The sequence below is a fragment of the Scleropages formosus genome, chromosome 7 (assembly GCF_900964775.1).
Source record: "Scleropages formosus chromosome 7, fSclFor1.1, whole genome shotgun sequence".
NCBI lineage: Eukaryota > Metazoa > Chordata > Actinopteri > Osteoglossiformes > Osteoglossidae > Scleropages > Scleropages formosus.
In genome coordinates this window covers 5405254-5426007 of record NC_041812.1, presented here as the reverse complement: position 1 = coordinate 5426007, position 20754 = coordinate 5405254, and the positions used below count along the sequence as shown (strand labels likewise).

Sequence of the window (20754 nt, the reverse complement as noted above, 5' to 3'; positions counted from 1 at the left end):
CGTGTTTACAGAATGGGTTCAGCGCTGTGAAATTACAGGAAAAGAGCACCCCCATTTTGTATAATCTTGATTTTACGTTTCTTTTTCGTCTTTGCTTTTTTCTTTTCGAAAAGATATTGTTATCTTGATTGCTGAAATTGCACGTAATTGAGCTGCGGTAGTTTTTTCCAAGCAGGCCCTGGTGGAACTGTGCTCCGGTTGTTTGTTGAACAAAAACGCCGAGACGTCAGCCGTAGCGGTCACATTGACGTGGCAGGCGGTGCAGTGCTTCTGCGCCGTTTTCGTGTTTGTGTGTGTCGGTGGAGCCGTGGACAGCTGAGCGGTACGCCAGAGAGAACTGGGAGTCGAGCTGGAGCAAACGTGAAAGGGGTCGAGGGATGGTGTTCACATAAATGTTCGTCATCATTCCAAGATGGAGCAGTTTTGCAGCCTTTGGGTCCCATACAGGTTTCCGTCCCTTTCTTAAGCGTCTCTTCCAGAAAGGGCTTGTGTACCGTGGTTGGGAGAAGGTAATGCCAGGGTGGAGCTTGGGGCAGAGCGCAGAACCCCTCCAGGAAGACCCGACCGCAGGGGCTGCTGCAATGCCAGAGCCAGCTGTAATCATACCTTATGGGCTGCTGCTAACTCCTGCTGGAAAACACATGTTGCACTGTGTTTGTCTGTGCGCCTGCAGGAGTGTGCAGCTGGGTTCATGCGAATCCCTGTGTGTCTGTGTCTGTGTGTGTAGGGACTCACCTAAAGGGTTGTCAGATTATTTCTTGTCATAACTGCTTACATATAAATTTCTGATGGCGTCAGTATTTTTCATGTGCCAAAGGCTGCGTTGTATCACACACTATCCCATGATTCCCTCCACATTACCTTATTGCTGCCATACCTGTGCATTTATACTCAATGTATCTGCTAATGTATGGAAACCCTATGGAAAAAATTTGGAAGTTTTCTACATGGTCCATTTCTGCTTCCAGGCATACTGTTATATTAATAGTTTCTGATAGGAGAGGTAGAGGCCCAAAGTAATAACATTTAAATAAAATTAGACATTTTACTGAAACATATTTCAAATAGAGGGGGCGTGGTGGCGCAGTGGGTTGGACCACAGTCCTGCTCTCCGGTGGGTCTGGGGTTCGAGTCCCGCTGGGGGTGCCTTGTGACGGACTGGCATCCCGTCCTGGGTGTGTCCCTTCCCCCTCCGGCCTTACGCCCTGTGTTACCGGGTAGGCTCCGGTTCCCCCGTGACCCCGTATGGGACGAACGGTTCTGTAAATGTGTGTGTGTATTTCAAATAGATAATTTGCTCTGATCTGACTGGAATCAAATTTCCTTAATTTCTATCTTGCAGCCAGTCGGGTTTGTTTATTAAATGGTCAGGAACTGCCGTGTTTGCTTTCACTGCGATGCAACTTGCACAAAAACGGTCACAACCCATCCACTGCCAGCAGGGGGGAAAAAATGACAAGGACGCTGGCCAGATTAAAATCCTGCACTGTCTCCAGAGTGTTTGCTCACCCTTCTTGATTGTTCGGGAATGTCAGCCTTGGCTTCCGTTAAAAACCGGGGTCTGGCTGAGCTCGGAGCAACGTCCCGCTGACATTAGTGCTCACGCCCTGGATGGCTGCTAATGACTGCTGACGCAGCCCTTAACGAGCTACATGTGACTCGAAGGCCATCGGCAAAGTCTTGTTTTACCGCCCGACTCATTTAACCTTACAGCAAGGGTCCTGTTTATGTATTACATTGATCTGGATGGGAAGCCGGGTCTTTCATTCGTTACTGATTGGGTATCTGGCGACCGACTCCGTAATCCGTTCTGCCAGCGCCAGTACTGGAGATTGCCTTGAGCCGAGCCGTTACTTTAGGCATCGGTGACATCATGAAGTCGTCCATCTGGACATATTTAGACGGAAACAGTCCACTCTTTAAGGCTGCAGGAGATTATCACAATTGACATAAATACGCGGTGTTGGACGAGTTACAGAGGGAAATAAAATAACAGGCCACTCATAAAGATCCTGTTCCACAAGCCGAGTCTGACAGGTCATTATTGAATCCAAATGCTGCAAGTCGAATACATTTCCAAACTCAGCCGTGGCCAATAAATAAACAATTGGAAAAGCTGCTCTAAAGCAACTTTTCTCACTTTACTACATTTTCACGTTCCATTTCTTGTGCTTTCACACTCAAGCTGCTTCCTTGTCTTGGTTTTGGACAAAAGCCATGATTTTGAACGCCCCTGGTGTTGACATCCAGCAATCCTCTGGTGCAGCCCAGCCCGACAGCGCTGCCTGAGAGCTACGTTTGGAAGGAGACAACCGCACCAGAACTGTGGGGCTCCCAGCGGAGGCCACAGGACGGTGCCGTGGGTGGGACTCTGCACTGGCGGCTTGTGGGCCATCCTGCTCTTGTTCACAGTAATTCCCCAAATAGCTTGGGTCAAAGTAATGATTCTAGCCCCTCGTTCCACATGCAATGCTCACACCGTGGAAGGTATGGGCCTGAGTATGCTGTCTTGGGCCCAGTTTGGTTCATTCATTCGACATCTTAATGATCTTTGGGTGGGTCTACATCTTCCGAAGATCATGACAGTCTTGTACGTCCTGCAAGACTACGGTTCACAAGTACTCGAAAGGTTTTCTGTAGTCACTGTATGGATTGTTGCTGGCTCGTTTTACCAATGCGACTGTAACTGCGCCATGTGTATTATTAAGTGCGATTCCCAGCCTGACTTTAGCCTCAGTGACCTCCAGATTCTGAATGAACCACTGTTTTTCTTTGTGCGTGTTCCCTTCTTCCTTCCAGGGTTTTCAAAGCATTATGTTTACCTTGGCCAGTTAACTTTAACTTCTTTTCTGTACTCTGTATGTCATTTTTCAGTGTTTTCCCAGGTTTATAATTAATGTTACGTATGATACTTTGCTAAGAAATAGTTTTGAATAGTCTGTTTCAAATGAGTGTTAGAAAAACAGTTTATGGCCTTACTTTCCTGTTTTTTTTCCCCCCTCACTCCTGGAAAAACAAGTTCATCAAAAATAAAAAGCCAGAATCTTGCAGTCATTCAATGTAAACAGGACTTTTTTGGCGGAGCCTGGAATAGGCATCGTGCTAAAGCAGCAAGGCCACACCATGGGGAGGAAATTGCTTCCGTATGGCAGCCACAGAGCTGCTGACCTGCCCTGTCTGCATAGCTGTCCAGGAGAGAGGTCAGAACCGCGGGTGCTAGAGATCGGTGAATGCGTTTACCTGACCTGGATTAACCTAAAGAACCATATAATTTATGCCGCCTTGAATACTCTCTAACTCTTGGCTACAACCTCTTTTTGGGACACTATGTGAATGTACATGCGGTAGCATGTGATGCCGTAAACCACTTCTGTCCAACACCTGATGCCCACATCCAGCCTTTCCAGGATGCCTGTGGTGCCTGTGCCATCTACGCAGAAGGCGTGTGAACGGCGAGTGAACAAAAGGCATTTAGCAGAGGTCAGCAGGAACCATCAAGGCAGACAGATGACAAGGCTCATCATTGCCATGGTATTGAAGCAGCTGCAGCCTTCAGGATTGATATGACATATAGGTCTTGACCTGAATGTTGGCTCTAGGGGGGTTTGGAACTTATTTCTGTGATTGGATGCAGACTCTTCTGGATGCTAGAAATTAACCCTGTGGTGTCCACATGTTCAGATTGCCTCCCAGAACGTTCTGCCCTCAGCTTGTGTCATTATACTTTAAAAGGCCGTGTCCAATGCTGTAGAAATTGAGTCCATCCTTCAGGTCGCATATCATCGTCCTCTTGGTTTCCTCCAAACTTCTCCACACATTAGCGTCTTTTCAAGAAAATTCAATTGTCCCATGACGTGTCGTAGGTTTAATAAGTCAGAATACAAGACTTCTGAGCCAACAGTTTTGCCAACGTGACCTTCTGTTTTGCCCTGCTACACAGCCAGATACTTTCCGGTATCTTGCTCAGGGCTGCAACAGAAAGGCTCCTCCTGGGAACTTAACACGATCAATGTCCTTCATCACCAACCTACCAGTTCAAGATGATTGTAGTAGAAGTGATTCTCCATGCAGAAATGTATGTGATTGATGGGCTGCAGGTTTTTTTTTTTAACCTTGAGAGGGGGGAGTGGCCTAAGTTTTGTGTGAAAGAGCTCGTACGAAGTGCGGGACGGTACTGAACCCTTGCAACGCATCGAATGTCCCAGTCATATGATATGATGGTGTGGGGAGCCTGGGAAGCAGTACATTTATCCCCCCAGGTACCCTGCAGAGCGTGTTCCATACAGTCGGACCTGAACAGCGCTTTGCTGCATTTCCTTAATCTGTGACCACCACCAAGATCATTTCTCTACCAATCAATGCAATTTATAATTGAGAGGATGTTTAAGGATGATGCGTTAGTGTGTTTCTGTCTTGGTTTCCCACAAAGATTCCGTTCTCCATAGAGTTACAGTAACGTAAGTAACTTGAACATGAAGAGCAAACATGATTTTTTTGAGTTACTTCAACAACTGTTTTAAGTGCAGCTGATGTTCTTTGAAAACTAGAAGGGTTTTGTCTTTTCTTTTTTTGAGCATACCCTTGTTTTTGCTGTTGTTGGCATGTCTTCCCAGTCCCAGATTCAAGCTCTTTAATTGCAGGGATGCAGTGTGGAGGCTGGAGGCCACTGGGAGCTCAGGGGACACGTTCAGGGCTAATTGGACCGTTCCGCTGCTTTGGCCGCCCCTGGGGTTACTCCATGCCCAACTCCTGGCTGAACCCTCTGCTCCCAGCATGGGTTCGAACCCCATGCACTCACAGGTTGTGGGTTCTCCCATCAGAGAGCTGGGCAGACTGGATGTTTTGGATTGATTCCATCCATGTGTGCCTTTTTTGGCTTTTTGCAAACACAATCATTAAGAATGAGAAGGAAATGGTTTTGACTGTTGTAATTTCTATGTCTACAGTTTTCCCTGTTTACTGTCTACCGTTTCATGGATATAAAAGCCATAATTTTCTTTCTCTTGTGTTAGAAAGACATATACATGGTATGCTTAATGCAAGTCATGCTTTGGAAGTTAACATGGCTCTGTTTGTGTCAAAGAAGGACCTTCTTGTCTTTTGTATGATTATCTTATATTTTTGGTAAAGTTTATGTTTGTGTGTATGTAGGTTGTATGTTCTATAGTATGGTAAAGAGATCTCAGTGTGGAAGCCACTGAAAGCCCTTTGCTGTAAAAGCTGCACAGACATGTTTCTCAGCAGGGGTGAAAATGTCCCTCATGCGGTTAGGTCTTCAATTATTGGGTCACACACTGTCACCTCCCAGGAATGCAGAATTACATTCCCTGGATTTAGAACAGTTTCTGTCAAAGCTTTGAATATTACAGAGAAGGCTGGGACACATTCTGGTATTGTGGACATGATGATGTTAGGATCAGCAGTAGTAAAATAGATCAGTCATTACATATAAGTGAATAAATACATCCTGATGGGAAATTGTTAAATGTTTGTGTGTGTTTTGCAGACCTCCCACTCTCGCAGGAAGCTCCGCCTTTTCAGACCTCTCTCTCCTGAGGATCTCTCCCCACCGGAGTCCGACAGTGGGAGCCGAGTCGCCCTTCAACCACCCACACCCCTACATTAGCCCCTACATGGAGTACATTCGCTCCCTGCACAGCAGCCCCTCGCTGTCCATGATCTCTGCAGCCCGTGGACTCAGCCCAGCTGATGGTGAGACCCTCGGGGGGACTCTGGTTGCTATGAGATCTCAACTTGCCATGCTATGCTTCTCGCTAGGGGCTGAAATCCAACTGGACAGCTCAACCCAGCTACCGCATGGGTGACGGAGCGCCACCGCGAGTCTCTCTGGCTAAACCGTCCTGCCTGCGGCTGTATCTAACCCATGTGCAAGCAGTAAACAGCGGAAACTGAAAACAAAAACAGCCCTTCTGCATCAGTGACCTTGGTAGAAGGCAGCGCCACAGTCTGAAGGATCCTTGGTGTGCTCTGCCCTTTGAGCAGAGAATGAAATTCCCTCTGAAAAGGCCTCGTTTTCACAGAGTGACTTCCCCCATTGAGGAAACTGTCCAGACTACTGACTTACAGCACAGTTTATCATAGATTAATTTGCGTGGAAACGGCTATCATCACAATCAGGTTTTTTTTTTCTTTACACGAGGGGATTCATTTAGAGCTCGAGCGCCTGGGCAGACTCTCCTTATATAGGGCTCTGGCTGAGCCTCGGTGAGGTAATGCAGCCAATGCTTGCGGAACTCGCGCCGAGTGGCTCTGGAAAGTGTCCAGTAGATGCTTACCCCTGCAGAGCTGCTATGAACTAATGTTCTCCTAGCCGCCTCTGCTTTATGTCCTGGCCCAGGGTTTGCCCAGTCTGTTGCATACAGATATTTTGTTGAATTTGGGGAAGGTGGCAAGCAGGGGAGGAGCTGTCATCCCTCCACCCAGAAGTTGTAGAAGTAGACGAATGGTGCTCTGCTGTCGATTCATAGCTACTTTTGCATTATGTCCTGGACAAATGACCCCTCAGTTGAACCTCAGTCAGGTGAAATAATGATAGGAATAAGAAAAGGACCAGAGAAAGAGTCTTAGAGGAAGCCTTTAATTTAATGAATTAAATGAATGATTTAATGATGTTTGGTAGTGGTGCTGTTGAAGGTCTGTCCTCTGCCTACTTGTTTGACTAAGGACATCTCAAAAACTAGGTGGAGCTCTTTGATCGCCATCCTCTGGCCCTTTCTTCACATCACAATCCACCTGCATATCGTCACCTTACCTTCCCGAATTGGTGTCACTACAGCTGCACCAGGGTCCTACTCCACCAGGTCTGGTTTACATCTTGCCCCGTCTGTGAGGTTCCCTTTCCCAGCACTCACATAAGCTGTACTTGCTCTTGTCTGCAAGATGGGGAGATAGTTTCTTCCTTTATTGTAAACAATGAGATCTGCTGTGTTTATATCCACTGTTAAGGTATTTTACCTTAACGATAACATTTTTTCACAGGTATATACCACTTTAAATTTCTCTAAATACTGAACTAAACTGTTGTAAGTAATGTATTTTTATATGGAGAAGAATCGTTATTTTGCATTTTTCTGCTCACGAGTAGGGTGCTGTAACTATTTCCTTAGGGCAAAACTACTTTCCTTAAATTTGTTACTTATTCCTGTTAGTGCCAATAATAACAAAACAGTTGTGGAGTTTTCTACCTTTTTCTGCTTTCACGTGATAAGAATCCAACTTACCATAATTTCACAGGTAGGAGTGTAGTCAGTTTCAGAGGAATGCAGATGTTGGATGATGGCGGCTGAGCGAGGGCTGCCAGCGGCAGGGTGTCTTATGAACTCTTGTCCACTTGGCCTCATGAGGTTCCTGATGTGATTCCCTGAGCATCCACTGGCCTCCTTTACTCTTTAAAATATTCCCTCTGTTGATAGAGCCACACATAAGAGTTACAGAGATGTTTTCATCCCCACAAATTAACCATGAAGTTTTGTGAGGTCTAATCTCATTTGCATCCATAACCATCGTAGACATTTTTTTGCTGTTTCAACTTTTTTTAAGGTATATTCTGCTCAAGCCAGTTTGTGAGCAGCGTACAATAACAGGGACTTGACTGGAGGAAATGGTTTGGGGATTTAAGTTCTCTGGTTCTGAGGAAATCGTACAGAGACAGATGTTTGGAGGAAGTGGACATCTTCACAAGTACTGTACGTTGATTGGCTGAGCGAACCAGCAAGTGTACAATGTGCCTCCAGTGCCTCTGCAACTGGAGATAACACCTGCGCCACGCACACAGGTACAATCACACAGATCCCCCACCAAGACACAGCCAGACGCACACAATGTTGCGAATGAGAAGGAAATGATATGGAAGGTGTGCTCTAATCCTTTCTTGCATGCCCCATAAACACAAATGCATTGCAGTGATGAGATGCAAAACAAGGCATGTGAATGAGTGCTGTTGTGTTTTGGCTATGTCCTTTGGGCTCAAAACAAAAGGCTGAAGCTGAGCCCTACAGTGTCAGAACTGAGGGATTTAGGGATTTGTGTCTAGTGTTGAATTGATGACTGGGAGTGGTTTCTCGACATGCAGTCGAGGGTCAGAGATCTACCTGGGCAACAAACTAAGCAGCTGAGCTTTCTTCTCATGGGCCAGTCTGAGCGTCCCGATGTCTCTCTTCGCTTTTGTCTGTATCCTTTTGAGGTGACTTAGTCTATTTTCTTGCTCTTGCTCCACATCCCACCCATCCAGCCCCACATCCTGGTGTGACCGCTGCAGAGTACTACCACCACATGGCACTGTTGGCAGGTCACCGCAGCCCGTATGCGGACCTCATCCCCTCTGTACCCTCCTCGGCGACCAGCGCCCTTCACATGGAGTACTTGCAGGCTATGGAGGGTGAGTCCTTTTTCTTATACACACAATTACATACACAAGTAATTTAATACATAGTTTGTGTACATGTTTGGATGTTGCATATTAATATTTCTTTTCAAAAGCTTATTAATAAAAGCTGATTTAAAAACTTGAGTAGGTACAAGGTTTACGTTATATACATTACTTAATTTAGCTGACGCTTTTATTCAAAGAGACTTCCAGTGAGCACTATGTAGTATTAGCCCACACCTTATTCTTCAAAGGTGATTTACACTGCTATTTACACACTGATTACAATGAGTTACTTATCCATACATCAGTGAGACACACTCTCTGTGTCACTCACACACTACGGGTGAATTCAGAGTCACTAATCCACCTGAACAACATATCTTTGGACTACTGGAGGAAACCCACACAGACACTGGGAGAACATGCAAAACTTCACACAGATTGCGTGGGGATCGAACCCAGGTTCTCTCGCACTACCCAGACATTGTGAGACAGCAGTGTCGCTAGGTTTTCTTTGTCATCAGTATTGTTGTTTGCCCGAAGGGCAAATTCCCATTGGTGTTTGGGTTGTTTACTGCACTCAGCCTGGTTTCACTCCAGCTATACCCCCCAGATCCTGACTGCTTTCTGAGTGCCTGCAGTTCAGAAATGACTCCAGTAACATGACCCAGCCAATAGTACACACAGCAGAGCTACTTTTGACCAAGTGATGTCTTATGTTGGGTTTTTCTGTGAAATTTTATCATGGAAAATGACTTTCCTCTTGCCCCCTACTCTTGATCAGTGACATTATAGGGATATTGCTGAAGATTAGAGCTTTTCTTCCATCTCCATAGATCTCCAGAGTCTCTACTTACCTCTTAAAGCATCCCAGAGTAGGGCTGACTGATGTAGGCAGTGTGTGGATGGTGTGATGTATCCTCTACTGCTAAATGATTGACTGCATCTGCTCAAAGTGTTATTTTGCTATCTTTCCTAATATAATTATTAAACATATTCTTTGCAGTTACAATGTATCTATGAATTATTTTAAGAACAGCAAAGTGTCCGCTACATATTGTAGGTATGTGTGGACCTAATACTGTGGACCCCCATGGACCTAATCCTGTACCAGACCAAACAGAATCCTTTGTAATGTTTTTCATAATTCCCATATATCACCGAATGTAATGGCAATAGTAGTAACATAAATGAGTAGCAAAATTAAAATTATACCTTTAATTAAAATATCATACGCACAGCCTAAATGTATTTACATAGTTTCATGTGGTTAAAGTAAAAATTTGGTAAGAAAAGAATAGAACTTGAAATAAAAATGTTTAAGAACTATGTCAAAATTGTTTATTTTTAAAGTTATTGATATAGGTTCACAAATACCAATTACCAAAATATTGTAGCTAAAACACCAAAAAATTTGACAAAATCAGCAACCATAAAAACAGCAGCGGCAACAAAAAAAAAGAGCGCGAGCTTGTTGAGCGTGCAGACAAAGCCACGTGATTCGAAGCGTCGTAGAAATTGGGTAAAAATGAAATCTCTGACTGGAGCGCATTAGAAGATTCACAAAGTAAATGAGCACAGAGTTTTAGCCTTGTAGGTATATTGATACATGTAAGCTGGGCTTATGAAAAATGTTTCTGATGTTATAACTAACTACAGGGATGTTTTTCTAAAAAAATAATAAATTTTTGCTGAAACACTGCACAAAAATTTTATAGACAGTCATTTTGGTGTCAACCGGTGCGATCCAAACCCCGTACCCCGCTAGCAACACCACTGGATTATACGACTTACAGAAGAGAGTTAGTGCACAGACAAATACAGTCGAGGAATTTTGTGACTTTTGAAGGTAATTCGATGCTTATTGTCTTTTGTTGCAGTGAAACTGTTGCAGCTGAAGGATCTCGTTCCTTTTTAATTTAGTTCTCCTTTTTCGTAATTGTGTATATACATGTATTTATATATTTTTATACCTGAAAGTGATTTTTTTAGAGAAACCAAGTTCTTTGAAGCCAGATATAAATGCAGAAGTGTCATTAATTACTTAAGCAATGCTCTGTTAACGAAAGGAAATGGTCCTCTTTGTTTTTATGTTCTATTTATGTTTTAATCACCCTTTGTCTATTTGTGCTTCTCATCGCTGATCATAGCTGTCTTAGTAATTGTGTCTGGATCTGAAATAATGTGCTCCTGTGGGCATTCCCCATGTTTTCCCTTGAATGTTTCCACTTCCACATCCTTGCACACCTGTATTCTGTTACTCCAGTCAGGATTCTTGCAAGTTTTTGGGCGGCTGACCGGCCAGTTCTGTATTTACTGACACTCCTACTCACTGGAAGCAAATAGTATAGATCTTTGGGCTGTGACCTTACAACGTGAAGGTTCCCGGTTTGAATGTCGTTCCCATTTTGGTACCCTTCATCAAGGTACTTATTCTGAATTGAAGACCAGCACCCTGCTGTGTAATATGGGATAATCATTGTGAAGTTGATTATCTGAAATTTTAACACACTTTGGACCAAGGAGTCAGACAAATAGGGGTTTAGGAGAAGAGAAACAAATTCATATCTGGGGGGTGAGCCTGGGGTCCATCTCTCCCCCACTGCCCCTGGGCATTAGTAAACCACGCCTACAGCAGACTGAGTCTTCAAAGACCTGCCATTATGTCCCCCTCCCAAGTATGCCACCACTATCCTTGGGATCATTATAGCTGTAATTTACTACAGTAGTGATGTAGTTCTCATCTAATAAAGGGAAAAAAAATAACATGGAAAAACATATCTTTACCCTAATTTGTATGATTACCTTTACTCATTTAGCTGACACTTTTCTCCAAAGCGACTTACAATGTTAAACTACCTGTTTACCTTTTGCCTGTTTATACAGCTAGGTAATTTTAGTGTAGCAATTTAGGGTAAGTACCTTGCTCAAGGGTACTGGAGCAGGAGATAAAATTTGAACTTTAGAATGACTTCAGATCTGAAGGAAATGGCTCGAACTGCTACGCTATCACATCATTACTTAATGTCTAAGTTAGCAGTTTGAAGGGCAGTAATAAGCATAAGACAGTATTCCATGAAATGTGCAGTTAGAGTACATGCCGTATTTTACAGCAACAAAATTGCATTCAAACTAAGCTTATGCTGGTAACCATGTCATCCTGCCCCAGGTTCTCGCTTTCCCAGCCCCCGACTGGCAGGTCGTCCCAGCCGCAAGAGGGCGCTGCCCAGCTCACCACTGTCAGACCACAGTTTTGACCTCCAGACTGTAATCCGCACCTCACCCAACTCGCTGGTCACCGTTCTCAACAACTCGCGATCGAGCTCCTCCACAAACGGCTCCTACGGCCACCTGTCTGCTGGAACCATCAGGTACGACCAGCACCTATCAGACCTCAAGGACGCACACAGGATGAATACTAGTCTGCGAGACTGACAGATTTGATGGCCAATCAGAGGGCAGGACACACACCACTTTCAATTAATTGAGATAGTTGTAAAATTGAATATTCAATGACATTAACCTATTTTTCTTTTAAACCTGCAAACTTTAAAAAAAAAGGTTTTTATTTTAATCTTTGAACCTATCAGAAGAGATTAGTATAAACAGATACATTATTTCAAATTTGGGATTTTTGGTTTTTGAAACCTGGTGAGAGAACGGCCTTCTGTTGTGTGTACAAGGCTGGAAGTGAAGATGTCTTTAATAGTTCCCATTCCCACTCCAAAGTGATTAATACCTACCTTGGTTCCTTCCTTGACTCCCAGCCCAGCGCTGAGCTTCGCCTACCCCCCAACACCGGTGGCGCTGCAAATGCACCAGCAGCTCATCGGCCGGCAGCCCGGGATAGCGGCTTCGGCCTTTGGCCACAGTCCACCCCTCATCCACCCGAGCCCCGCCTTTCCCACCCAGCGGCCAGTCCCCACCATGGTGCCAACTGCGCTGGCGAACACGGAGCGTGGCACGGCCTCCACTGAATCCTCTCAGGTGATGACCTGGTAGCCAAGTCTGTGATCAGACCTGTGCAGTGCATCACGGTAACCTTACAGAAGGCTGCCACATACTTCATATGCTCCCTTGCGCGGTGATTAGGGTCAGGAGGCGTGCGGAGGAAGTGTTCTTTAAGGGTGCGAGGTTGCTGTACGGGAGCAGCAGTATTCAGAGGCTTGGGCCATCCTCCATGGACTCTGCTGTTGCTGTGATTCTTGTAGGCAGGTGGTACTGCACTGAGTACTACAGCCCACATCACAGGGCTGGAGAAACAGCCATTGCCACATGTCTTTTTGAGTTATATTCCTTCTCATTTTACATCTCCTGCTCTGCATTTAAACCAGAGGTTTTTGTGTCATCTGTAATTTTAAAGCTGGCTAGTATATTAGTTTTATGCTAACTTCCATGTAGTGTTTTCAAATTTTGTCCTATCCATTATCTCTAAAAGTCATTATAGACCACAGTATCAACTGAAGCACTGACTCCAAAAGCATGTGTGTGCGTGTGTGTCCGTGTCGCAGCAGGGAAAGCCCACCAGTGAGTCTGCGGTGAGCAGCACAGGAGACCCTTTGCACCATAAGCGCTCCAAGGTGAAGCCTGATGAGGAGGCGGCCAGCCCCGGTGCAGGTTGCGAGCAGGTGAGAGCAGTAAATCTGTCTTTAATCCAGAACACCAGGGTTTTGCTCGTCAATGTATAACCCTAGAGAGAAATTTAAAAATATATGATTGGATTGTGTGTTTCCTGTTGTCTACCATACATTTTTCATTGCTATCGCTTCTTTGGGTATGAATCTCCATGCTCAGTTTCTTGTGAATGAGTGTCTCTCTGTGCCTTTCTTCTTCTCCATGCTTGGGCGCTGAGGATGTGCACTTCACCCTGTCTCCCAAGTGCCCCAGCGTGCCAGGCTAATGGGAAACAAATGTGTCCAACTGGCAGCGAATGGCTCGCCTCCATGAGAGGAAGCCCGCGGCTCTATGTGCTAGTCATCAGACACAGGCAGTTGGGGTATATATGTGTATGAGAGAGAGGCAGCGTACATGTGTCTGTTAGACTACGTTAGACTACAAAGCTTTTCATTAATGTTGATGGAACGTTCATAAACTTCAACACACCTACTTCGTAGCCCGAGGTTTAACCGGCAGTTTAGCGCAGTGGCCTGGCATATCCGTAACCTGATAGGCACATCCATCCTCACCATCTCCACGTCACCAGCACTATTGTGAAGGCAAGTCTCCCACACCCCGAAGCAAATGCCAGGAAGGCCTTTATTACCCACAGCTGTGTGAAGATTCTCTCCCCCTCCACCATCACCACCACCACAGCTGCCCTCAGACATTCAGACATTTTAAGTTGACAGTGAAATACGCCGCAATTTTTTTGAGAGCGAGTCGGGAGATTCTTCAAATGTGCAGCTCGGGTGGGAATGTAGATCAGGTTGTTTCGCAGATTTGAGGTTTAGTAGTACATTTCCTGTGCTGTGCTGTCTGGCAACTCCTGACGCCACCAACGAGTCCGTTGGAAGATATTGACACTGGCTGTATAGTAATACAGGGACACACCTCTCTGATAAACCACAGGCTAACACTGAGACCGCTAATGGTGCCGCACGTGAACCATTTCCGCAACAGTAATTAATTCATGCGTACATTCATACACTAGGGGGGCCGATGCTATTACACCCCTAAAGCACTGGGCTTTCTTTTGACAGAGCCGTATCTCCTCTGAACCCCTTTTTTTGTTCCATCCCCCACTCCCCTTTGACAGTGCTGTACCTCCACTGTGCTCCTTTTTGTAACTTCAGCGGTGCCCCCTGGTCTCCTGCAGGAACAGGCCGAAGGCATGACGTCGGTGAAGGAGGAAGACAAAGATGAGGGACGTCAGGAGCCAGAGGCTGTGTACGAGACCAGCTGCCAGTGGGAGGGCTGTTGCAGGGAGTTTGACACTCAGGAGCAGCTGGTGCACGTGAGTAGGCGGAGCAGGGACCAGATGGGGTGGGCTGGAGGCAGGCCACTTCAGAGCATCACACCATGTGCCCATGAGGTTGACTTTGCACTTTTGTTTACATTTATTCTTTTAGTTGACACTTTTCTCCAAAACGACTGACAGTTATTTACCCATTTATACAGCTGGGTAATTTTTTACTGGAGCAGTTTAGGTTAAGTACATTGCTCAAGGGTACTACAGCTGGCGGTGAGATTCAAACATGTGACCTTTGGGTCCAAATGCAGCAGCTCTATCCATGATGCTACCAGCTGCTGTATTTATTTACCTTTGTGTGTGTGGGTGTGTGTGCGTGTACAACACCTGTGAATATAAATGTTGTACGCTAAGCCTTTTAGCTGGTCAGCATCATGTCTGTGTTACCAAGGGCAGTGCAGCAGCTTTTCAGGACTCTGACCACTCTCATTTCCTGGGTGCAACCACAGCTTTCCAGCATCTCGCCCTGCGATTGGTGCCTTGGGCTAAATTCAGATTCACGGTGGTGTCAGTCGTTTTAAGCCGTGCTTTAACCTCAGGCCTGGGCGTTTGGACAGAACTGAGGTTCTGTGGTCCTTTCCGCAAAGTGTCTTGAGGAATTCGGCAGATAGCTCACTCGCTGTGCTGCGTGCCGTTGGACTGCAGTCGAGTGCGGACCTTTACTGAATCAAAGCCTTGACTGAGACGCACACCGCAGATTACAGCCCTGCAGCCAGCAGTGATGATTTCTCAGACAGAGAGAAGAAAGGAGCCTTTAGATGACAGAGCAGGAGAAAGCATGAGGGGAGGTCTTTGCTGAGGTGCATCAGATTTTGGTCGCTCTGCTCTTTCCACTTGGTGTCCGTTTTGATTGACAGCGCTAGTGTTTGTCATCCCTGACAGACTCTTGTGACTCTGCCCTTTGGAAATCTACCAGTCTCTCGTTTACTATCATTTCCTCCCTTGGAACTGGATCGCTCCATTTGGCTCAGAATGTGGCTGTGGAGCCAGAGTTTATGAATAAATGTGAGTAGGAGCTTACGCAGCCCAGTGATGACATTGTTACCATACCTCAGAAACACCACATATGTGGTACTACTTACCATTGCCCTCACCTTACTGCAGTAAACACATTCCTCTCCTTGCTTCCAGTGTTAAAAATGAAACAACATTAAAAATGGGAGAAATCTTTAGGAGTTCTTAGTTTTATTGATGATATTCTCCTTTCCTGACATTTGCTTTGGTGGACATTATAATGTAAATAATTATAAGCAGACGCTTTCCTTCATGCTGCTCCATCAGACCAGCCACCGTACTTCATCTTCTGCTACCGAGTTCCTCCATAATTCTTTCACTTTGAACTGCGATAGCGCAGCAATGCAGCATCTGTGTTTCCACGGTTCTGATTGCAGCGATAAGATAGGCACACTATCTGCACAATTTAACTTGCGTACAGTTTCCCCATCAGCTCTGTATATTTGGTGTATTTAAAGACCCGGGAGGCTTATCTCTCTGTCTGGGTCTGAATTTGCATGTGAAAAAACATTTTTTCTAAAGGTATGGAAATGTTTTCTATAAATAACTACTAGCATTTGAGTGGTAAGAACTGGGCAGCATCTTGGCGCAGTGGGGAGCACTAGTGTGTCATGACTCATGGGATGTGGGTTTAAATCCAGCTCCGAGTGAAGTTTGCATGTCCTCCCTGTGTTTGCAGTGGCTTTTGCCAGGTGCTCTCATTTCCTCCCACAGCCAGAAGACAGGGGTTTCAGGTGAATTGGCTGCAGTGTGTTTGTTACTTACCTTTGCATTAATTTATTTTGCTGATGCTTTTCTCCAAAGCAACTTACAGTTATTTGACCATTTATCCAGCTGGGTAATTTTACTGGAGCAATTTAGGGTAAGTACCTTGCTCAAGGGTGCTACAGCTGGAAGGGGGATTTGAATCTGCAACCTTTGGGTCTAAAGACAGCAGCTCTAACCACTACACTACCAGTCTTTTGTATAAATGTGTGACTTTAGGGACTTTAGTGTATATAGCAGTGTAAATCAACTTGGACAAGTTAATCATAAGCATAATAAAACGCTGCCTATACAATGTGTGTTGTTGTCTGTAGCAGTACAGCGGTTGGTGTTCTTCTGGTTTAGGAAAGCCAATCCAGCCCCTATTCCAGGATGCTGAGCGCCTCTTTTGCCGACATCATTTACCTGGGTCTCCATCACCAGAGTAGGACAGAGGACGGACGTGAGTGTGGTGAACAGTGAGGGGTCCGGATTTGGAAAATCGGGCAGTGAGCAGTAGAGCATGAGGAGAGGAGGCCTGCGAATGGAACACACAAACCCCTCTGAAGTGTCTGTCCCGGCACTGTGGTCCCCCTCGATGCGCTGGTGACTTGAAATCTTAATCAAGCTTTCAGCACATTTGTTCTTTGTTTCGCTAATAAATTCCATGACCCGGCTGGAATTCCCAAAGTAACTCCTTTGGGATTCATCGGTGCAGCTGTTTTTTTTTTTTTTTGACTGTGGATCTATGAGCTTCTCGTCAATATTCTCAAGACTCCCCTCCCCGCCTGCATGTCTTGGACAAGGTGCAAGGCCTACGTTGTTCGTTTCTCTCTCTCTCTCTCTCTCTCTCTCTCCCTTCTTTTCTTCCTTGGGGCAGGATCCTTCTCTTCTAGTGCTCAGGAATGCAATAATATGATTTTCCCATCTTCCGGATATTGTGTCTGTCTCCCTGTATTTCAGTTGCACTGGGAAAAGCACTTCTGAGGGTTGAGAAGCACCCCCCACCCCCTGCACGACAGCCAGACGTCAGCCACCCACCCCCCAAACTGTCAATGTCTGTGTTTTTATATTCCTTCACCCCTCGGTATGAGTTATTAACCCCTTGGTTGGGCAGCGCTTCAGTTCAGAGCTGAGGAAAAGAAAGTCTGGTTACGGGTTACTGTTTCATTGTCGTTTCGTAGAGGCTTTCGCCAAAGCTTCGATTCCCAGCCGGCCACCCTCCTCCTGACTTGTGGAACTTGCCGCGGCAGCACAACTGTCAGCACTCGTCGGGAGGGCACAAGCATAGAGTGCGATGCGAAGTGACACGAGCTCGTGTGGCATCCCACTGCAATCACCCCCCGTTCCAGTTCTGGCCCTCGCTCTTCCCGGCGGCACAATGTCCGCAGTTCTCAGCGATGTTGGACGGAAAAGGCGCGAGTTTCCCTCCCTGTCCCTCCCCTGTGCGACCACTCGCTACTGGCGCAAAGGTTTCGGTTCGGTTTTAATTGCTGAAAAGGATCTGGCTGCGACTCATGTGCCTCTGCACGAAAACAGCTTTCCTTTGTTATTACAGTTGGTTCCGATTCCCTACGAGACTGGAAGCATTTTCTTTTCATTTTAAAGCAGATCCGTCCTTAGCCTTTGCTTTGCTCTGAATGTTGCCTGGCGGTGTGTGTCACTGCGAAGGGCCCTTTTCACTTCTCGTACCTGGTTTATATTGAACAAGATTTCTAGGAGAGGAAGAAAAGTTTGTTTTTGTTGCTCCGGGATATTTTCCACGGCTGCATCACTCATAAATTGTACTTTACTAAAGCAGTCCCCAGTGCATTAAGACTTTATTGGGCTTCCTGTCTCATTTAAGACTCTCAGGCTGCTCATAGACAGAGATTCTGAGTAAACTTTTGCCCCCTCGTGGTCCAGTTTTGATAGTACAGGCAAAGAAAAAACGGGCCTTTAGAAATCGACACCCTTTATTGGAAAAAGTAATTTTTATGGGTGTGTTTCATGTGGGCAACAGTGTGAAAAGGTCAGTACAGAAAGATTTACTGGTTTATGCATTTAAACAAAAGTAAAAACAAGAAGTTAATTATGCTCATCAGCTTGTTCAATTACAATTTTATTGTACAATTACAAATTGCAATAATGTGGGATGTTAATTGCTTTTGGGGAGGAATTTGCTTTTCGGAACATTTGACATTCCTCCATTAAGAAAACTCTGTGAAACGAAGAACATATTTAACCCCATGTTTGTCTCCGGGCACTATATAGTTTAAACTTGTTTTAACTGTTGGGTTGGCTTCCAAATTTAATCCATTTACAATGTTTACCTGTAACAAATGTAGTTTCTTTCATCTGGCTTCATGACAGCACTCTAGGTGTCCAAATCCAGTTTATTAAGAATCACCAGTTATATGTGTTTTATTCACATTTTATACAGCTGTGGTGAGTCTGTTGAGATCAGGAATGTGTACACACACACACACACACACACACACACAGACAGAGTGGTATCATTTCAGGTAAATAAGATCTATAGACACATTCTTCCGAAAAAGAAGTGTAGCGCTTGTGATGATGACTAGGAATGAATTTGGATAAAATGTGTAACACTGCATTAGGTGATGATCTGAGTTTTATATTTGCTCTATAAACAATTACAACACTGACAATAGAAAGGCTTCTCAAACACTGCTCACGAATTAAAAAATTGCTAGTTGTTGCACGAGAGGACGGACAGAGCAGCACGTCTTCTGCTCAACTCATGGTGTCTGTGGTCTCCTTCCACCGGCAGCACATCAACAATGAGCACATCCATGGGGAGAAGAAGGAGTTTGTGTGTCGCTGGGAGGAGTGTTCACGTGAACAGAAGCCCTTCAAGGCCCAGTACATGCTGGTGGTCCACATGCGGCGGCACACGGGAGAGAAGCCACACAAGTGCACAGTGAGTGGAAAGGGTGTGCTGCACCACAGTGTGGTTCCGACGAGATCCAACACATGTTAAGTATACAACATTTAATGAGAAAGCAGCGGGCATCATGCAACACGTTTCAACTAGGGGGTGAAGAACCATGTAGCTTCAGAATCGGTGGTAACACGGTATCAGTGGTGCTCCGAGCATGACTGGCACACCATGGTGGAGCGATGAAGTGATGAGCACCATAACAGGCTGGAGAGACTAACTGTGAAGAATCCATGTAATGAGTGCAGTGGAAAAATGGACAGGCTGCTGGTTCAAGTTCTGTAACGGCAATGCCGTGAATGCAGCTGTCTTATCTGTGTGGGGTTACCTTAAAGACTGTCTCTTTGTGAAGGTGGGAGGTGCTGTTTGGGGCCCTGTTGATTAAAGGTTGACGTGCGCTCCTTGGCTCTTCAGTTCGAGGGCTGTGTAAAGGCCTACTCACGCCTGGAGAACCTGAAGACCCACCTACGCTCCCACACTGGAGAGAAACCCTATGTCTGTGAGCACGAGGGCTGCAACAAGGCATTCTCCAACGCCTCGGACCGAGCCAAGCACCAGAACCGCACGCACTCCAACGAGGTACGCGGGGCAGCTGTGCGCACGTAGACAGACACACACACTAAGTGAGAGCTTCCTGAAGCTCCTCATCCTTACTTCTGCAGACATATGTAATTGACAGTAAATATGAAGGATCCTTGAAACCTCCACAGCCATTGCTGACATGGTCTAGGGTGACAGCTAGGCGAGAATATTTGTGAAGGACAGCTTCCTCTCCCCTCCTATGACAGAAACCGTACGTGTGCAAGATCCCGGGTTGCACTAAGCGCTACACGGACCCCAGCTCACTGCGCAAGCATGTCAAGACTGTTCACGGGCCCGAAGCCCATGTCACCAAGAAGCAACGGGGAGATGTACACCCCCGGCCCCCGCCACAGCCCCGGGACCCTGCCAACTACAGCCAGGGCCGACCACCGGGAGTACTGCCCCTCGGGGGGCTCGCTGACCAGGGGGGCTACAACCACACTACCTCAAAGCAGGATGGGTTCTCTAGATCCATAAAGACAGAGAAGCCTATGGTACGTGCACCACTGACTTTTCTAGACTTTACCGCATCGTTGTGGCACTGTTTGCACCGGTTTCTCTTACTCGGTGTCTCGCCTTTATCTCCATAAACCAACAACCACATTTGGATAATTGCCAAAAAAAGAGCGAGTTCTGTTGTTTGTTTCTAACATTCTTCCACCGTCCTTCTGATGATTGCATTAAATCAGGATAAAATAGCACTTAAAAAGTTCACATTCCAAGTGGCAGAACACGACTGAACGTTCCAATCGATTTTGAAGTTATTTATTGTCGGTTACTCATTAGCATTATGGTCGGACTCTTAATCTGAGCCAAGTGCTGCTTTGCTGGATTGCTAGAATAGCAAGAAAAATTGGATAATGCCACACAGTACCTTGAGAACAAGGGCGTTATTTAATACAGAAAGCCACAACTAAACTAAAAAGCAATACAAGTATAATATCGCAGAAACCCACATTGTTTTTCATTGGATTTCATGTTCTGTACTGACCACATGATTAAGATGTGGCCATGACCACAGCGGGAGGAATGTGCCTGAGACTCTTCAGTTTGCCAACTGTGATTCCGCTGGCCGTTGCGCTGTAATAACAGAATGTGTTCTTTCTGTCCGAT

General features: G+C 45.7%; 1 protein-coding gene across 2 annotated transcripts in view; it reads left to right on the top strand.

Moving 5' to 3' along the window:
* LOC108937535 (transcriptional activator GLI3-like) overlaps window positions 1-20754 on the top strand; it is a 77869-nt gene that overhangs the window by 50242 nt on the left and 6873 nt on the right. For both annotated transcript variants that reach the window (XM_029253811.1, XM_029253810.1), the window contains exons 5-13: window positions 5507-5712; window positions 8252-8398; window positions 11559-11760; window positions 12157-12376; window positions 12901-13017; window positions 14205-14342; window positions 18892-19041; window positions 19474-19638; window positions 19848-20135. In XM_029253811.1, the coding sequence (XP_029109644.1) occupies window positions 5507-5712; window positions 8252-8398; window positions 11559-11760; window positions 12157-12376; window positions 12901-13017; window positions 14205-14342; window positions 18892-19041; window positions 19474-19638; window positions 19848-20135 (1633 nt within the window). The remainder of the gene's footprint in view (window positions 1-5506; window positions 5713-8251; window positions 8399-11558; window positions 11761-12156; window positions 12377-12900; window positions 13018-14204; window positions 14343-18891; window positions 19042-19473; window positions 19639-19847; window positions 20136-20754) is intronic.